At 48.6% G+C, this 15,322-nt stretch overlaps 1 protein-coding gene across 2 annotated transcripts in view; it reads left to right on the top strand.

Moving 5' to 3' along the window:
• Positions 1–14,926, top strand: part of CYTH1 (cytohesin 1) — a 49,032-nt gene extending 34,106 nt beyond the window's left edge. The window contains exons 10-13 of one of the 2 annotated variants that reach the window (XM_075994824.1): positions 3,021–3,097; positions 10,307–10,378; positions 10,969–11,123; positions 12,900–14,926. In XM_075994824.1, coding sequence (XP_075850939.1) covers positions 3,021–3,097; positions 10,307–10,378; positions 10,969–11,123; positions 12,900–12,978 — 383 coding nt within the window. In that variant the 3' untranslated portion in view covers positions 12,979–14,926. Of the gene's footprint in view, positions 1–3,018; positions 3,098–10,306; positions 10,379–10,968; positions 11,124–12,899 lie in introns of both variants that reach the window. The other variant, XM_075994825.1, reaches the window with a different exon arrangement.
• The last annotated feature ends 396 nt before the right edge of the window (positions 14,927–15,322 follow it).

Below are 15,322 nucleotides of genomic sequence, written 5' to 3'. Positions count from 1 at the left end.
TGGTGCCAAGTGAAGTTTAAAAAGAACCCAAAACCAAAAAATCCCTAGCTAAAGTCCTTGTATTTTCTGGGTGTCATGGAAGAGCATTATAGCCTCAGCTCTGTTTTTGTTTCATTTTGTTCCTCCTGTTCAGGGAGTCATTAAAACCCCAAATTGGCGTCTCAGTTATGTTGTTGGTATCTACTCTCCATTTGCTGATTTGGGGGAAATACATTTTTCCTAGCCCAAGAGCTCCTCAGGTTTGTGCCGAAGCATCCTTTGAGTAGAGCTAACTTAAAAAGAACAGCCCCAAACATTGACATTTATTCAAACGTTTTAGGGACTTGTCAGGTTGTTCTCAACTGTAGGGGAGGATGGCATCTGGCCTTGCTATCTGAGGGGTCACAGGAGGGCACGAGGAGCCGTGCAGGGGGAGGTGGTCCTGTGAGTTCCACAGGGACTGTCCTAGGCGCGCATTGATCTGTCTGCTTGTTTCATGTCTGTTTTTCTTTCCACGTGGAAATGCTCCCCATGGGCCTGCAATGATGCTTTATAGCAGAGGTCTCTAATGCAACAAATCGTTCAGGGAAGTAACCAAGCTTTTGTAATCAGGCAGAAAGTTTCTTCTGGCTTTGCTTTTTATCCTTGATTTCCTTCCATCTTGTTCCTTTGGCATCTGAGCTGCTTTTCCATGATCTCCTAAGTCCCAAGTGTCACTGAGGGTAGTATCCTGTGGCGGAGTGCATGGGAGGCCAGCATGGGTTGATGTTCCTTGTGTGCCAAGCCCTGCGGGGAGAACCAGAGGCCCCCAAGGCTGGATGACCGAAGATCTCAGACCCTGAAATGAGGGAGGGGGATTTCTTTTTAAGAACAAGTTGGCTCCAATTCTGAATATATTCCTTGTCTTCTTTCTCCTCCTTATTTATTTTAATTCTGCCCAGCCTTCCTGTTTTCCACATGCATGTCATATTATCCATTTACAGTTTTTTCTTAATTCATGCCATATAACCCTTGGGGACCAGCGTCAAGTGCTCACATAAACTCACAAATCACTGGAGGGAGAGAGTCTCAATTTGCTTGATACCAGCACAGGATGGGTGGGTGGGTGACACGTGCCTACTGATGGCAAACTCCCTCACGCGACCTAGGTCTGTGTCTTATAGAATCTTAGCAGGTAATGATCAGTCACTTAAGCACCTCTAGAGTTCAGGCACCCAAGCAGAGCGTAAAATGAGCCTAACAGTCTCATAGTCCTGACACTTGTCTGCCAGGACCTACACTGGACACTATTTGCATTCTCCTCTTAGGTTTCTCTGGCATGAGCATGCAGGCAGGTCCTGGCAGCTGGACATAGTCCCTGTAAAACCACCCTCTGCTCACCTTTTTGTGGTGAGAGCAAGAGATAAAAGCACGACCCAGTGGGACAAGGTTTGTGCCCTGTGGTCCTTGCTTTTTATGAATATTGGGGAAGTGATGTTCTGTGTAGGTAAAGTCTTAGCCAAAGAGCATAGGCTTGGCCGGGCGCAGTGGCTCACGCCTGTAATCCTAGCACTCTGGGAGGCCAAGGTGGGTGGATTGCTCTAGGTCAGGAGTTCAAAACTAGCCTGAGCGAGACCCCGTCTATACTAAAAATAGAAAGAAATTAATTGACCAACTAAAAATATATATACAAAAAATTAGCCATGCATGGTGGTGCATGCCTGTAGTCCCACTACTCTGGAGGCTGAGGCAATAGGATCGCTTGAGCCCAGGAGAATGAGGTTGCTATGAGCTAGGCTGATGCCACGGCACTCACTCTAGCCTGGGCAACAAAGTGAGACTCTGTCTCAGAAAAAAAAAAAAAAAAAAGAGCATAGGCTCAAAAGAGCAGGGCACAAATGTTTCTAGAAGGCCATGCATAGCATAGCATGTGAGGACCGTAGGGATAATTTTTTTTGGAGAGGCAGGGTCTTGATACGTTGCCCAGGCTGGCCGTGAACTCTAGGATTACAGGCTTGTACCACTGTGCCTGGCCCGGATAATTTGTGTGTGGTTCATTATTTGGAAAGTTTTCCCTTGACCTAGGGAAGGGCAGGAAAAGAGAGGCTCATGGTCCTGTCTGAGAGCAGGATGTGGCTTCCTTCAGAGAGGCCATAGTTAAAGTTTTCCTGCTTAGTATCTGTCTCTGCGTAACTCCATGACATCAGTGTTATTTATTGAGAAATATTGAAAAGGCCTAAAAGAGGCCCTGGCCAGCTCCCAGCCACCACCACGAGGGCTCACTTGGCTTCTGGCCTCTGCTAACTGCATTTGTTAAAACCTCAGGTGAGAACACAGGTGAGAACTAAAAAGCCTCCTGAGCCAACCTCTCCTTACAAGTTGATTCCTCCCCAGTAAAAGCATTTTGCTTTGATTCTCACCCAGGTCTCTGGGGAGAGATTACTTTCAGCACACTACCCTAGGAGGCTAAACGCCAGTGTAGAAATTCAGTACCATCAGGAAGGTGAGGTAGAGGGTAAAACTGCAGGGGTTTGGTGTCCTGTTCCAAGGAAATATAGATTTGATTGTGAAGGGCCTACAGTGTCTCATTCCTGCTTCCCTCCTTACCTGCTCTCTGCCGAGCTGCGTGTCAGCGGCAGCGTGGCCTGCACGGGGACGCTGGCCCTCGCCACTCTCTCCTTGCCCACTTCTGCCACGCAGGCTTTTTGCTGAGGGTTCTCCAGCCCGAGGCAAATTTGCATTGCCGTCATGATTGCCCTGGGTTTTCCTCCACAAACCCATACTCTCTCATCCTGCTGTCCTGATCTCATCTCCAGGTGTCACCTAGACGCGCTTGCTCCGCTTGTACCCACAGACTTTCACTTTGTGAAAGATGCTTCTGTTTTGGCTCTGTGTCTCGTTACCGATGTAAAATTTGTGGTCTAAATGTTCTCCTGATGCCCAGCACCTCCCTCCCTCCCTCCCCCTCCCCCCCCCTCTCTGAGAAGAGAGCTTTGTGCGTTTTGGAGCCTGCGCTTGCCCGGCTGTCTCGGGTCGAACGTGCATCTCTTTTTGCTCTGCAGGTGGCAGGGTAAAGACTTGGAAAAGACGCTGGTTCATTCTGACCGACAACTGCCTTTACTACTTTGAATATACCACGGTGAGCACCTGCCGGCCGGCCTCGGGACTAGGGATGGGCCAGGCATCCGTTTCTAAACGGCCCTAACCAAGTTGGAGGAGGCAGTGGGGAGACAGTCACATTTGTCCTTCCGCATCTTCAGGGGTCAGGGGAGAGTTTAAGCAAAGTAGAGAACTAAAGTGCATCTCAGAATGGGGAACCCGACAGAATGCTGAGTGCCTGGAAAGGCACTGTGGCTCATAGCGAGCATCGGACCTGGGTGGCAGCAACGCCTGGCCGGGAGAACAGGGGAGAGACTGTGTTAGACACCCTGCTTGGGAGCTGGGCTAGAAGGAAGGAGCTGGCATCAGTTGGCAAGAAAGAGTCTGTGGCCCTATTGAAAGGGAGATGTAAAGAAAAGAAAATAATTGTGATTCAGAGAATTCAGATGTGCTGGGGTAGCAGAAATCCTGAAGGATTTGATTCAGAAGAAACAGCCCAAGGGATAAAATATATAATGGGGGGAGAAGAAGAAGTAAAGTGAAATGGGAAAAGTTAGATTGAGATTATCTGGAGTTTTAAGAATTGAAGTTTTCTTAAACTATGGAAGTTTTGGGTTTTATTCAGTGGAAGAGACTAACAACCGCAAGTCTGTGTTACATTTGCGTCCCTTTGGTAAAATAGCCAGTGAGCATAAAAATGATAAAATAAAACTCTTTCCAGTGCTCTCTTCTCTGAGCAGAGCACGTTGGAACCCTGGCAGGTTAGTGGTTGCTGCCCAAACTGTGGCTCCCACTATGGAGACTTTGATGCTCTTTCATTTCTGTCACTCCTCTTGGTTGTCTGAGAAGCTAAATGGTTGTACTGCCGGCAGCACCTGTGTCTTGAAACAACTCAAGGCAGTTGAGTTGGGAAAGCTTCTCTTTTGTTGTCCAAGCTTATCTTCACTGTGTAAAAGTCATTGATCCTACTGAGAAAATTAAGACTTAGAATTATCTTTTCTAATAAATGTAGAGCAAAATAGTGCTTAAGTAAAAATTAAAATCCTAGCTACATTTAGATACAAATTATTAGGGACCAGTACACAGGTGAATGCATTTAACACCTTGCACTGTTCCCTATCGTCATGGATACTGTACTAATGTAGCTTCTTGCACAGGGAATGAGCTTTGCAACAGTATCAGGTTGTAAATCAAAGCCGCTCATTCTGATGGTGGTGTGCTGTTTATTATGATATTAAATGACTTGCAAGGGAATTCTGACCAGGCTTGCAGGAGCTAAACTCATGTCATGCAAGCTCTGCAGCTGCCTTTGCTTTCCTGTTAGTACAGTCTTTTCACATGACAGTGATCCACTTCAAATACACAAAGTAGTAAAAAAGAAAGATTCTCCCTGTTTCTCCCCTGAAAGTATCACTATGAACAGCTTGGTAAATTTCTTTCTGTTTTGTTCACCCTTCTTCCCATATTTTGCCTTTTTCTTGAAGATATCTACACTAATGACGTCTTTAACGTCTTGTTTGGATTTTTTTTCACTGTCGTGGGTCAAAGTGAAACTTGCACAGGCTTCTAAGCAGTGTAGTCTCAGGTGCTAGGCAGTCCTGGTACTGTGAGATTCTGTGATAGAATCCTGTGTTCCTCGTGGTGCTGACTGTGGTGGTGTCACCTCAGCTCAATTCAGCAACATTTATTCAGCAAAACGCCTGCATTTTATGAGGCAATGGAAACACAGGAGTGAATGCGTTCCCTAGCCACTTCGGTACAAGCGTCGACTATAGTCGACAGCCACCGATGAACACGCTCAGCCAAGCATCGACTTTAGCCAACAGCCGTGATATGACTTTTCTAATTTTTCATTTATCAAAATAAAATTGTGAACATTTAAAAATAACGTAATGAAAACACATATGTGTGTTACCTATTCTGATTTACATTACAAGTAAAGCTGCCTGTAAAGTAAAACAAGCTTTCGGTGCTTTAAAGCTTTCCTCATCACACAAGAGCAGAACGGACTCGTTGTCCAGTGTACAGCACAAATTATCGTGTGGACTATGAGTGCCGGCCGTGGGCAAGGTTTCGCAGCCAGTGAATGCTGTACCAAAGTGGTTAAGATGTGCAGAGAGGGGGTTGCCGGGGGTTAAGATCGTAGATTGAAACTTCCACACAGAATTATCTAACAGAGCAAGAAACTAGTGAAAATGAGTGGGGAAAACAGCAAGCAAGTGAGGAAAGGGGCATGGGCAATTCAGTAAATTCCAGCTGCTGGCTGCAGGGCAGCTGCAGCAGCTTCGGGAGCAGAGTGGAGAGTCCCAGCTGGCATCCCTGGGAGGTGACGGGTGCCCTCAGACTGGGGGAAGCACGCTCAGTGGGAACTGGTGTTTTCACTTCTGATCAAGAAGGAGCAAAATATGCTGCTGGGTAGAAATTGGTGAAAGAACAGGGCTCACTGTGACATAGGGGGAAGGCTCAGGACTGTATGTTCGGTTGGGAAAACTGTCCATGGAGGGCTCCCATAATTTCCATGTCTGCCCTGAACTAGGAGAAGCAAACCCGGACCCTGGACATTCACAATCCCAGAGGAGAGGTCAGAGCTCAGGGAGCATCTTAGATGAGCTCTCCTTCACTCACTGTTGTCTTAGGAGTCTGTAGAAAGTGCTGAATGCAAAACACCTGACCCTCCACCTCAAGTCAGTGGTCAGAGATTCAGGGGAGGGAATCAGGGAACCACTCGTGGAGTGACCAGAATAAGCAGGAAGGCTAGAAAAGAGAGGTTGCAGTCTTGAAACAAGTGAGCACCAAAACTATGTAATGTAACTATATAATTGTTGTGAAGTATAGCTTATGAACACATAAGTTAAAACTTCTAGGAGTGGAACAGATTAGCAGAAATGTAATCATGTCCTGGAGGAAGGGCTTGTGCTTATCACAGAGATAGTATCAGAAAAAGATAAGAATTGAAACAATTAGATAAAAGCTAGGATGTGGGGGACAGAAGATAATCCTAATACCAGAATAATTGGTGCCTGCAAAATCAAAGTATGATGTGTCATGAGATCATTTGCCTGAGAAGGAGGAAAAACCCTGACTGTATAAATCAAGAGAGTGCACAGTATTTCAGGAAACTTACAGAAAATTTGGCCCCAAGGCCTAGCTAGCCCTTCATACAGTTTCACTTGTAGCAAGGCCTCTGGCCATTCAGTTGGCAAAAGCAGATCATCTCAGGCAGCTGTCCGTGCCAGAAGCTAGTGGTTCAAGGTCTCCACGGCTGTGGAAGGAAGATGACCCAGCAGCCTTCATCCAGACCCGTTAGCGTTTAAGTAAATGAATCAAAGAAAGACCCAAGGAAGTAAAAGCCCACTGATGAGCATGGAACCAATTCACTGAAATACAGAACTAACTCCAGCATACACTAAAGTATAGAACTAATATGGCCTTTTTTTCGGGGAGCCCTTCCTTTTACTCTCCCTTTGCTGCAAGAATGGGTCCAGTCATCATCTGCGGCATATGGACCGTGCTCTGTAAACCTATATTTTGCTCTTGCCCTATAATCCTATCTTTCTCTCCTCAATAACCTTCATTTTCGTGTTTGCCTTAAAAAAAAAAACTAATACATAAATGTAAGACTAATACTAAAATATACTTAAACATAGAACGTAATATTAACATATAGTTAAATATGGGACTAATAGTAAATAACTGGAAATTGTGGCCACAGAACAGACTATGAATGTTATAAACCTAGGCAATGCAAAAATGAAATAATCAACAAAAATCCGGAGGTAGGAGGAGGAAAAATATGAAGAATTATGAGACTATTTCTTTCAAAACAAAGAGTCAAGAAGTACTGTTACCTTGAGCGTGGTGACTCATGCCTATAATCTTAGCGCTTAGAGGCTAAGGCAGGAGGATCACTTGAGCCCAGGAGTCTGAGGCTGCGGTGAGCTGTGATCGCCTCACTGCACTCCAGCCTCGGCAACAGGTAAAATTAAAACACATTTTTTTTTTTTTTTAAAAAGAATGACTAAAACTTCTTAATGTTTTTCATAAGTTCTCTTTTCTTAACTTGAGTAAAGTTATTTTAGGAACTCTTACAGTAAAGAAACATTTGCTTTGAAGTTCAAGGCTTCTCCAGTTTCTGTTTCCATTTTTTTCTTCTATTCTGTAAAATTAAGATGGAAAGTCTTTTGTGGAAATGATACCAACTGAAATATACCATTTTCATAAAACCTGTATCTCTCCCTCTGTATACACACAAAATATCTTCACCTAAGGTCAGCAGTGATAATTTAGGAGTGATTGGATTTGGTGTGTTTTTAAACCTTTCGCCTTATTTCTTCTCTGCAGTATTTTAAGGTCTTTTAATGGGAAATTATTTTTACAAAAACAATGATAATTGTTCTTAAAGAAAAATTTGATAAGTCAAAGACATCAGTGCTGGTTAGTGCTCTCTTCCTGGGGACGTGGTGATTACCAGACACACAGTCATCAGTGATGCATGCCGGGTACCTATTCTTAGACCTGGCTGTCCACTTAGTTCCAGGGAGGAGGACCCTGGACGGGGAGCCCTCTCCATGTTTGGCACTTTACGTGGTTGCCCAGGAGCTTAACGTCCGTTTCCATCGGTTTCTCTCAGTCTGCTTCCTCCGCAGCACCCGCGGGATCGAGAGTTCTCCTGTGAGTGGCACTGGCTCGTGCTGGCTGGTCCCAAGCATAGGATGGGTGTGAGCAGGATAGTGAGGAGGGCTGTGTTGTTCGTGATGCAGCAGCATGGATGAGGCAGGGCAGGGAAAGATCCAGGATCTCCAGTGGGGTTCCCTATGGTTGTAAGGGTCACCTTATAATCTCCCTACTTCCAGCTTAGGACCACAGTATAAGTCTTCTTGGTTTAAAATCACCTTACATGGAGAACATGCATCATGATGCACACGTAACCCAGATGTTGCAGGCCCCACCAGTCTAAGTGCGAATGAAGTCACAGCCTCCTTAAGGTCCAGATTATGCTAACTCTTCACCCACTCACCTGCTCACCTGGCAATGACTCAACCCAGGCAGCCTAGTGAGAGGGGCCTTATAGACACTCACAGCTCGGAATCTCCCCTCGTAGTCTTCTGCTCTTCAGGTGGGACAACCGGAGAGTGCCAGATGTCTGAGTGCCCCAACCTGAGCAGCCAGACAGCAAGGGAGCAGCGTGGGGGACAGGGACTCTAGGGAGAAGAAAGCCCCAGTGCCAGTCACAGAGACTCTCGGACACCTCAGAGGGGTGACTTCCTGCAGCTGTGTTAAGCCAAGGACAAAAACAATCAAAAATGGTCTTGGGAACTAAAAGTATGATAGAAACAAAAACTTAATTGAAGGGTTGGATGAAAAACACCAAGAATATCCCCCAGAAAGAGTAAAAAGTCAAAGAGATGGAAAATAATAAAGGAAAGATTATTTTAAAGAAAAAAGAACCAGTCCAGGAGGTCCACCGTGCTCCAGAGAGGACTAAGGAAGCAGACAGAGGAGGTGACCCTTGACAAGACGATTTCTTTTAAAAGTTCCCCCCAAATGAAGAGTGTAAGTTTCAAGGTTGAAAGGCTTACTGAATACCCCACATAATGGCTGAAAATAGGTCCACACCAAGTCTGCATCCTTGTGGAATCTCTGAACACTGAAGACAAAGGAAGCAGCAGTCACAGGCAAGGCAGCATCACCCGCAGTGACTTTGGACAGGGTGACGTTGAAAGCTAGACGGATGCTGCCCATCACAGTCCCGGGGGAGGATGGCGTCCAGCCTGGGCTGTCATGCCCGGCCACACTGTCAGCCATGTGTGCAGGCCGAGTAGGAACATTGTTGCATAAGCAGGATCTCAGCAGTTCCCACCCACACAGCCTCGGGGTGTGAGCAGAGGGTGCGCTCTGCCAGTCCTGGGCGCTAAGTGGAGAGGGGAGACCCTGGCAGCAGAGGGAGGAGCAGGATGGAGAGCTGGAGCCTGAGGCAGCCAGGCGGGTGGAATGGCCCCAGGGGAGATGCCATTGGGAAATTAGCATTAGAAAGGAGATTGTGACAAGAGGTGAGCCATTTATAATTGATTTTGGTTTTAAGGTCATAGAAAACCAAATAAAAGAAACAACCCTTATCCCCAGTAAAAGGTAATTTTGAGTTCGGGGGTTGAGGGAGAGATTATTTTCTGGAAAAAAAAGTAAAAAAGGTTACTATGTGGTACAAGTCTGAAGAGAAAAGAGCGTTAATGATAACGCTGTGTGCTTGCGGCTGTGACCCAAAGTACCAGATACTTTGGAGGATGGGGAGTGTGAACACGCCAGGGTGAGAGCAGGAGCCACGTCCTCTTCTGCTGTAGGCAACACCTGAAACTAACACGCAGAAGTCAGCAGTTCAAACGTGGTATCTTAGAGACGTATGTGACACAGTGGTAGATACCAAACAGATTGGCTTAACGCAGTTGAAATAGTTGCTGCCAGGGATGAGGAAATGGCTGAAAGACTGTTTTGCTTTTACAAAACTTGTAGAACTTGATTTTCTAAACACTTTTTGCATGTGTAACCCTGGTCAGATACAACGACTTGCGAAGTGATTGGCTAGCTGGGTGTCGGAGCACAGCGAAGGCTGCGGCAGGCCTGTGCGAGCATGTGCAGGGGCTCTGCTGTGAGGGGAGGACGTACCGAATGGTCCCCCGGGCTGCACTGTGAGCTTCATGTCATGGGAGAAGGCAGGAGAGTTAGGATGAGTTGCCAGGGAGGACCAGTGGGGGTGGGGTTAGCTCTGTCCTGGACAGGAGTTTGGGAGCCTCCTTAGATCCAGGTAGAGTTGTCAGGAGGGCAGTGGGGGCAGCGGGCAGAGACAGTGCGTACGGATGGTCTGTGCCGCAGCTGCAGTCCCGGGCGTTGGGGGACACTGGGTGAGCTGAGGAAAGGCTTCCTGGAGCTGCTGACCCAGAACCGAGGCTCGGGAGGTGAGCGGGAAGGCAGGGCGAGAAGCGAGAGGGGGCAGGGCCTTCCGGGGCATCTGTCGAATCTCCTGGGCTTTCCCACTTGCAAAGGACTTTTGGTTATAGGGACAATCCCTAGACACTTCTGTACCTCTTCTTGCTTTAGCACATAAGGGGTGGTCCCTCGAGCTAATGTGTGACTTCCATGTCACGGGAGAAGGCAGGGGACTTAGGATGAGCTGCTGCGAAGGAATGGAAGGAATGGAACAGCGCGTGTGTCTTCCACTGGGTGGTGAAGTCTCCTTCTCTTCAATGTCCTGTAGGATAAGGAGCCCCGTGGCATTATCCCTTTAGAGAATCTGAGTATCCGGGAAGTGGAGGACTCAAAAAAACCAGTGAGTATCTTTGCTGAGAAATTTTGGGGGAGGAAGGGAATGAGCATGAAGTTCTTTGGAAAAGAATGAAATTTCAGAGGTTTTTTTTAAAAAAAAAAAAAAAGAAAAACAAAAAACCTGAAAAGTAGTATCATGCCGTTAATTTAGTCTGATTTTTTGATCATCTTTAGCACTGAAGCCAAAGGTGAGACTCTGAGTCACATTTTGTTCTGCCTGCTGAGGTGTAGAAATTGTCCCTCCCTGAATGGCAGCAGGAAGCACTCAGGGTCGAGCTACTTATTTTATCGGGACACTTCATAAATGTTTTTGCTGTGTTTTGGACTATCGTGGTAGTATTACCTTGGCTTTAGAAAGGATGAAGTAACCTGCGGCTCTCGCCGTGTTGCTGGTTGACGTCTTTGCTAATAAAACCTATTCATGTCCAGTCCGCTCTCCAGAGCTCTGCTTCTGAGCTCCTCTTTTCCCCGGAAGACATATATTGCCCATATTTTATGAAGGTCAGATAAAGAGTGTTTTGGGAAATAAATGAACATTTTTCTGGTCAGCAGCTTCCTAAGACCTTTGTGCCCCCCTCCCCTGTCGCTTCTCAGAACTGCTTTGAGCTGTACATCCCTGACAACAAAGACCAAGTGATCAAGGCCTGCAAGACCGAGGCGGACGGGCGCGTGGTGGAGGGAAACCACACCGTGTACCGCATCTCAGCCCCCACACCCGAGGAGAAGGAGGAGTGGATCAAGTGCATTAAGTAAGTGCCGTCTGGAAACAGGAGTGTGGCCTGCCTGACCGTGACTCACACTGTCAGACACGGATCGTCCCCACTCCGGAATCCGCTGCCCTGCCTTCCCGTGCTCCTGCTCTGTGTTAGGTCCTCAGGGAATGGTTCAGTTGTGCTTCCCAGAGTACCTCGCAGGAGACCTGTGCATTCTTTGCTGTTACGCATTTTTAAAGAGCACCTCCTGCCTAGGTTCCCCAAGTGAGCGAGCTCTCGGGCACGGTGCCATCTGCTGGGCTGTCTGTCCATCTCTAAGGCAGCAGATCTCATTTTCATGGATACAGCTCAGTAGAGATAGTGGTTGTGTTTTATAATTTGTTACTCCTGTAAGACACCATTTTCCCATTTACAGCTTAGGAAACTGAGGCCCATAGAGGTTAAGAAATTTGCCCAAAGTCCCATAGCACCATGCCCCACTGTGCTGGGAGAAAGCTGAAGGTCTGGGAAGAGGGAAACGCTGCCTCCGGGTCACACAGCTAAGAACTGTCGTCATAAGTGTGGCCTTGAGTGGGCCCATTCCCCTCCCCACTGGGTGCGTGTGGCACCGCAGAACTGTCAGAGTTGCCACCAGCTGTGGCGCTGGCCCTATGGTCTGGGGAAGAAGAGCCCAGTGCGGTGGGGACCTGTGGGCCAGGTGGATGTCACCTACGCATCTCATGTCTTTTTTTTAACATATGTTTTTAAAAATATTTAACTCTTTAATTGTTATGAAATTTGTTTTTTGTATATGGTTTGAAGGGTTGTAATTTAGTTCTCACAACTGAATGAACAGCTGTCTGACCCAATACCCTTTATCGGTCAACGCGTTTCTCCCGACCAAGGTGACATGCTCCTTAGTTTGTACTGAGTCCCTGGCCCACGCAGGCCAGCCTCTGTTGCACCGCGTGTCTCTCAGGACGAACCCGCGCTGCCCTGGCCCTGCGGCCTTCCAGCTGCTGCCGTGTGGGAGCTCCTGTCCCCCTGCCGTCCCCTCACTGTTCTCTCAGAACAGTTTCGGCTGGTGTCGTACGTTCTGTCTTTCGTACGGTTAGTACCCCCGTGGCCAGCAGAACTGAGCATTCTTTTGAGCCACGCAGTGCTGTGGCCTCAGTGAAGCCGAGCCCCCGGACTGTCAGCTGCTCTGGTCCGTCCGGACCCCCTCACCAGCCGTGGGACTCGCAGACCCCTCCTCGCCCTGCAAGCGCAGCCTCTTTACTCCTGCCAGGAAGCGTCTCCTGCCTCACAGATGAGGAAACTGAGGCCCTGCAGGGTTACGTCAGTTGTCCAGAGCCACACAGAGGTGGTGCTGCCCCCCTAGCCTGAGCGGTGTGACTCAGGCAGCTGCACTTGCTGCCACCGTGCAGAGCTCAGTTGCTCAGGTGCCTGCCGCGTGACATGCTTGGTAAGGCACTCGCTGCCATGAAGGAAAGCCAGGTGTCAGCGTGGAACTAAGGTACCGCGTGTGGTCTTTTTCTCTGAATTAGAATATAGCTGTAAGAATGTGTAATGCTTCTGTTCCTAAATGTAAATTAATTATTAAATTCAAATAGGTAAAAAAAAATTATCTTGTTATGTGTCACTGTGTGTCTCTTTTGAAGCAGGTCACCTTAAGCCCTGTGTGTCGCAGCAAGAGTTGACGCACTGGGTTGGCCTCTACAGGATAGTTGCAGGGTGGGGTGGGGGTACAAGGACCTCAGGCAGCCCCCACCCAGGACTCTCTCCCTGGCCATGTCCCTCATGCCTCTGTTTTCTCTCCTTTCTGTGCTCCAGAGCAGCCATCAGCAGGGACCCTTTCTACGAGATGCTTGCAGCACGGAAAAAGAAGGTCTCCTCCACGAAAAGACACTGAGTGCAGCCCAGGGCGTGAGCCGCGATGCCTGCGGAGCCCGGCCCTGTCTCCGGCCTCCACTGAGGGGCGCCACTGAGGGGCGTCCTCTCCGCCGGGCCCTGCCCCGAATTCCTAGAGACTAGCTTCAGCTTTTGCTATTTTTTTTTTAAATGGGAGAAGGGTGGGCAGTTATTACCGGGAAGAGGGGCCTGCCGCCTGTCCAGCATGGGTTCCTGAACCTTCTCTCTCAGCAGAGCAGAGCTGCTGTCGGCAGAGCAGCCTCCTGCCAGCCTCCTGCTCAGCGGGTCTGATAGCAGAGCTCAGAGCAGAACGTTTACCTCTTGGTGGTTTCCCCACGAAGAGCCTTCACCCCTGCACCATAAATACATGTATTGATACATTATTCTATGTTAAGAAAATGGTGGAAAGGAAAAGAAGCCACGTACTATAAAGATCTATTTTTTTTTTTTTTTAAAGAACATAGCACTGTTCGGGTGCATTCTGCCCTGCCCGGTTTGGGGAGCCTCACCCTAGAGAAGGGCTCCCTGGGCTGCTGCTGGGGTGTCAGCCTGGGCAGGGCAGGCCGCCCTCCTGTGCTTCAGGAGCCAGGGGGAGCTCGCTGCTGGGTGCTCATCTGGGCGAGAGGGTGACAGGGAGGGTGACGTAGAGAAGGCAGAGGGTGCTGCAGGCGCAGCGGGATCTCCAGATGACGCAGTCAGACTGCGGGGCCTGTTGGCCGGCGCGGTGGCAGCGAGCGGGTGCGGGTCGGCAGCTCCAGCAGATGCTGTCCCATCCCAAGTGCCTGCGGGGCGCCAAGGACAGGAGACAAGTGACTAGACGCTTGTGTTGTTGCTCTCCTTCAGAATCCAAGTTCTTGTTGGGCTTTAAAGTATAAAGTCAGCATTTTCCTTGAGCTAAATACCTAATAACCAAAACTGTGAGGAAGGTCATCCCAACAGAGGGTCTGGGATGACCTGACTGTTCCATATTTGGTTTTTCTTCTCTTCCCCAAACTCTAGTCCTCGTTGTAGAGGAAGGAGTAGGTCCTGCCTGAGCCCCTTAGGGCTTCAGCTTTTTCTGCCTCAACTGGCCCTAACTGGACTACTCTGGAAGTTTGGGGGTGGGTCCCCTTGAGGGGAAGCGGGTCTCTGTCTGCTCAGAGGGTGCAGTGGGACGAGAGGGCCAAGCTCAGCCTCTTGGAACCCTTTTCCCCGTGGGGCATGTGAGCGAGTGGCCCGCCTAGGCCCGCGCTCTCCTGCCGTTCTCTCAGGGACTCTCCAGGGCAGATCCTGCCACCTGGCCGAGCCAGTCTGGACAGAGCAGGTGGCTGCCGGCCATCTCCACATGGCCCTGGACCGGGTTGGCGCAGAGCGCTGCCGCCAGGAGGCAGGTGAGGAGCCACGGGTCTCCGCCGGACTATGTCGTCGCGGCTCCTTTCGCAGTGGTGAGCACCTCTAGAAATAGCTTTTGCCAGAGCAGTGGTGGGAGCAGTGTGGGGGACATTCTGGCACCCCCCTTCATGTAGATCCTACCTGGAATGGCTTCGGGTGCTCTTAGGCCAGAGCTTGTGAGGGTGCCAGAAGAGGGTCTAGGCTGGAAACCAGAACTTTCTGGGTGGGAGAACCAGGGCGGTGCCAGTGAAGTCTGGGTGGCACCAGGGCCAGTGCTGAGCCTGTCTGGCGGCCCGGTCCCTTGCCCTGGTTCTCACAATACTTCTAGACAGAACGCCCCTGGATCAGTATTAGTCTATTTATCAGAGGTGTAAATAATCCATGTATAGTTTTTCTCCTTTTAGATTATTTTGTATTTGTTTAAAAAAAGTTTTGTCAAAATATAAAATATAAAGAAATGACTGAAAGTTGTTGACAGGGTTTTTAAATAATTATAATTATTCCAATTGTTTTTGTTTGTTTTTGCCTTGTACACTAGCGCCAAGGAACTGCAGCAAATAAACTCCAAGTCTGCCCAAGCCGTCTTTGTCATCTGTGGCATCTCTCGCGCCGGGGTGGGCCTTTGCGCAGGAAGGCGTGTTTATCAGCCGTCCTTGTGCAGGGGTGTCACTCTCATTTCTGTCCCAAGTGCGGTGGTCATCTAACAGGAAGCGGGGGAGAGGGTGTGTCTCCTATTACAGAGAGCACCGCAAGAAAAGAACTTCGTCTTTGCCTCCCTTTTTTTTTTTTTGAGACAGAGTCTCACTCTGTTGCCCAGGCTAGAGTGCTATAGCATCAGTCTAGCTCACAGCAACCTCAAACTCCTGGGCTCAAGCGATCCTCCTGCCTCAGCCTCCCGAGTAGCTGGGACTACAGGCATGCGCCACTATGCCCAGCTAATTTTTTCTATATATATTAGTTGGCCAATTAGTTTC

The sequence above is a fragment of the Microcebus murinus genome, chromosome 18 (genome assembly GCF_040939455.1).
Source record: "Microcebus murinus isolate Inina chromosome 18, M.murinus_Inina_mat1.0, whole genome shotgun sequence".
Taxonomy (NCBI): Eukaryota; Metazoa; Chordata; class Mammalia; order Primates; family Cheirogaleidae; genus Microcebus; species Microcebus murinus.
The sequence above is the reverse complement of the archived record's forward strand: the minus strand, read 5'-3'. Positions and strand labels throughout refer to the sequence as shown.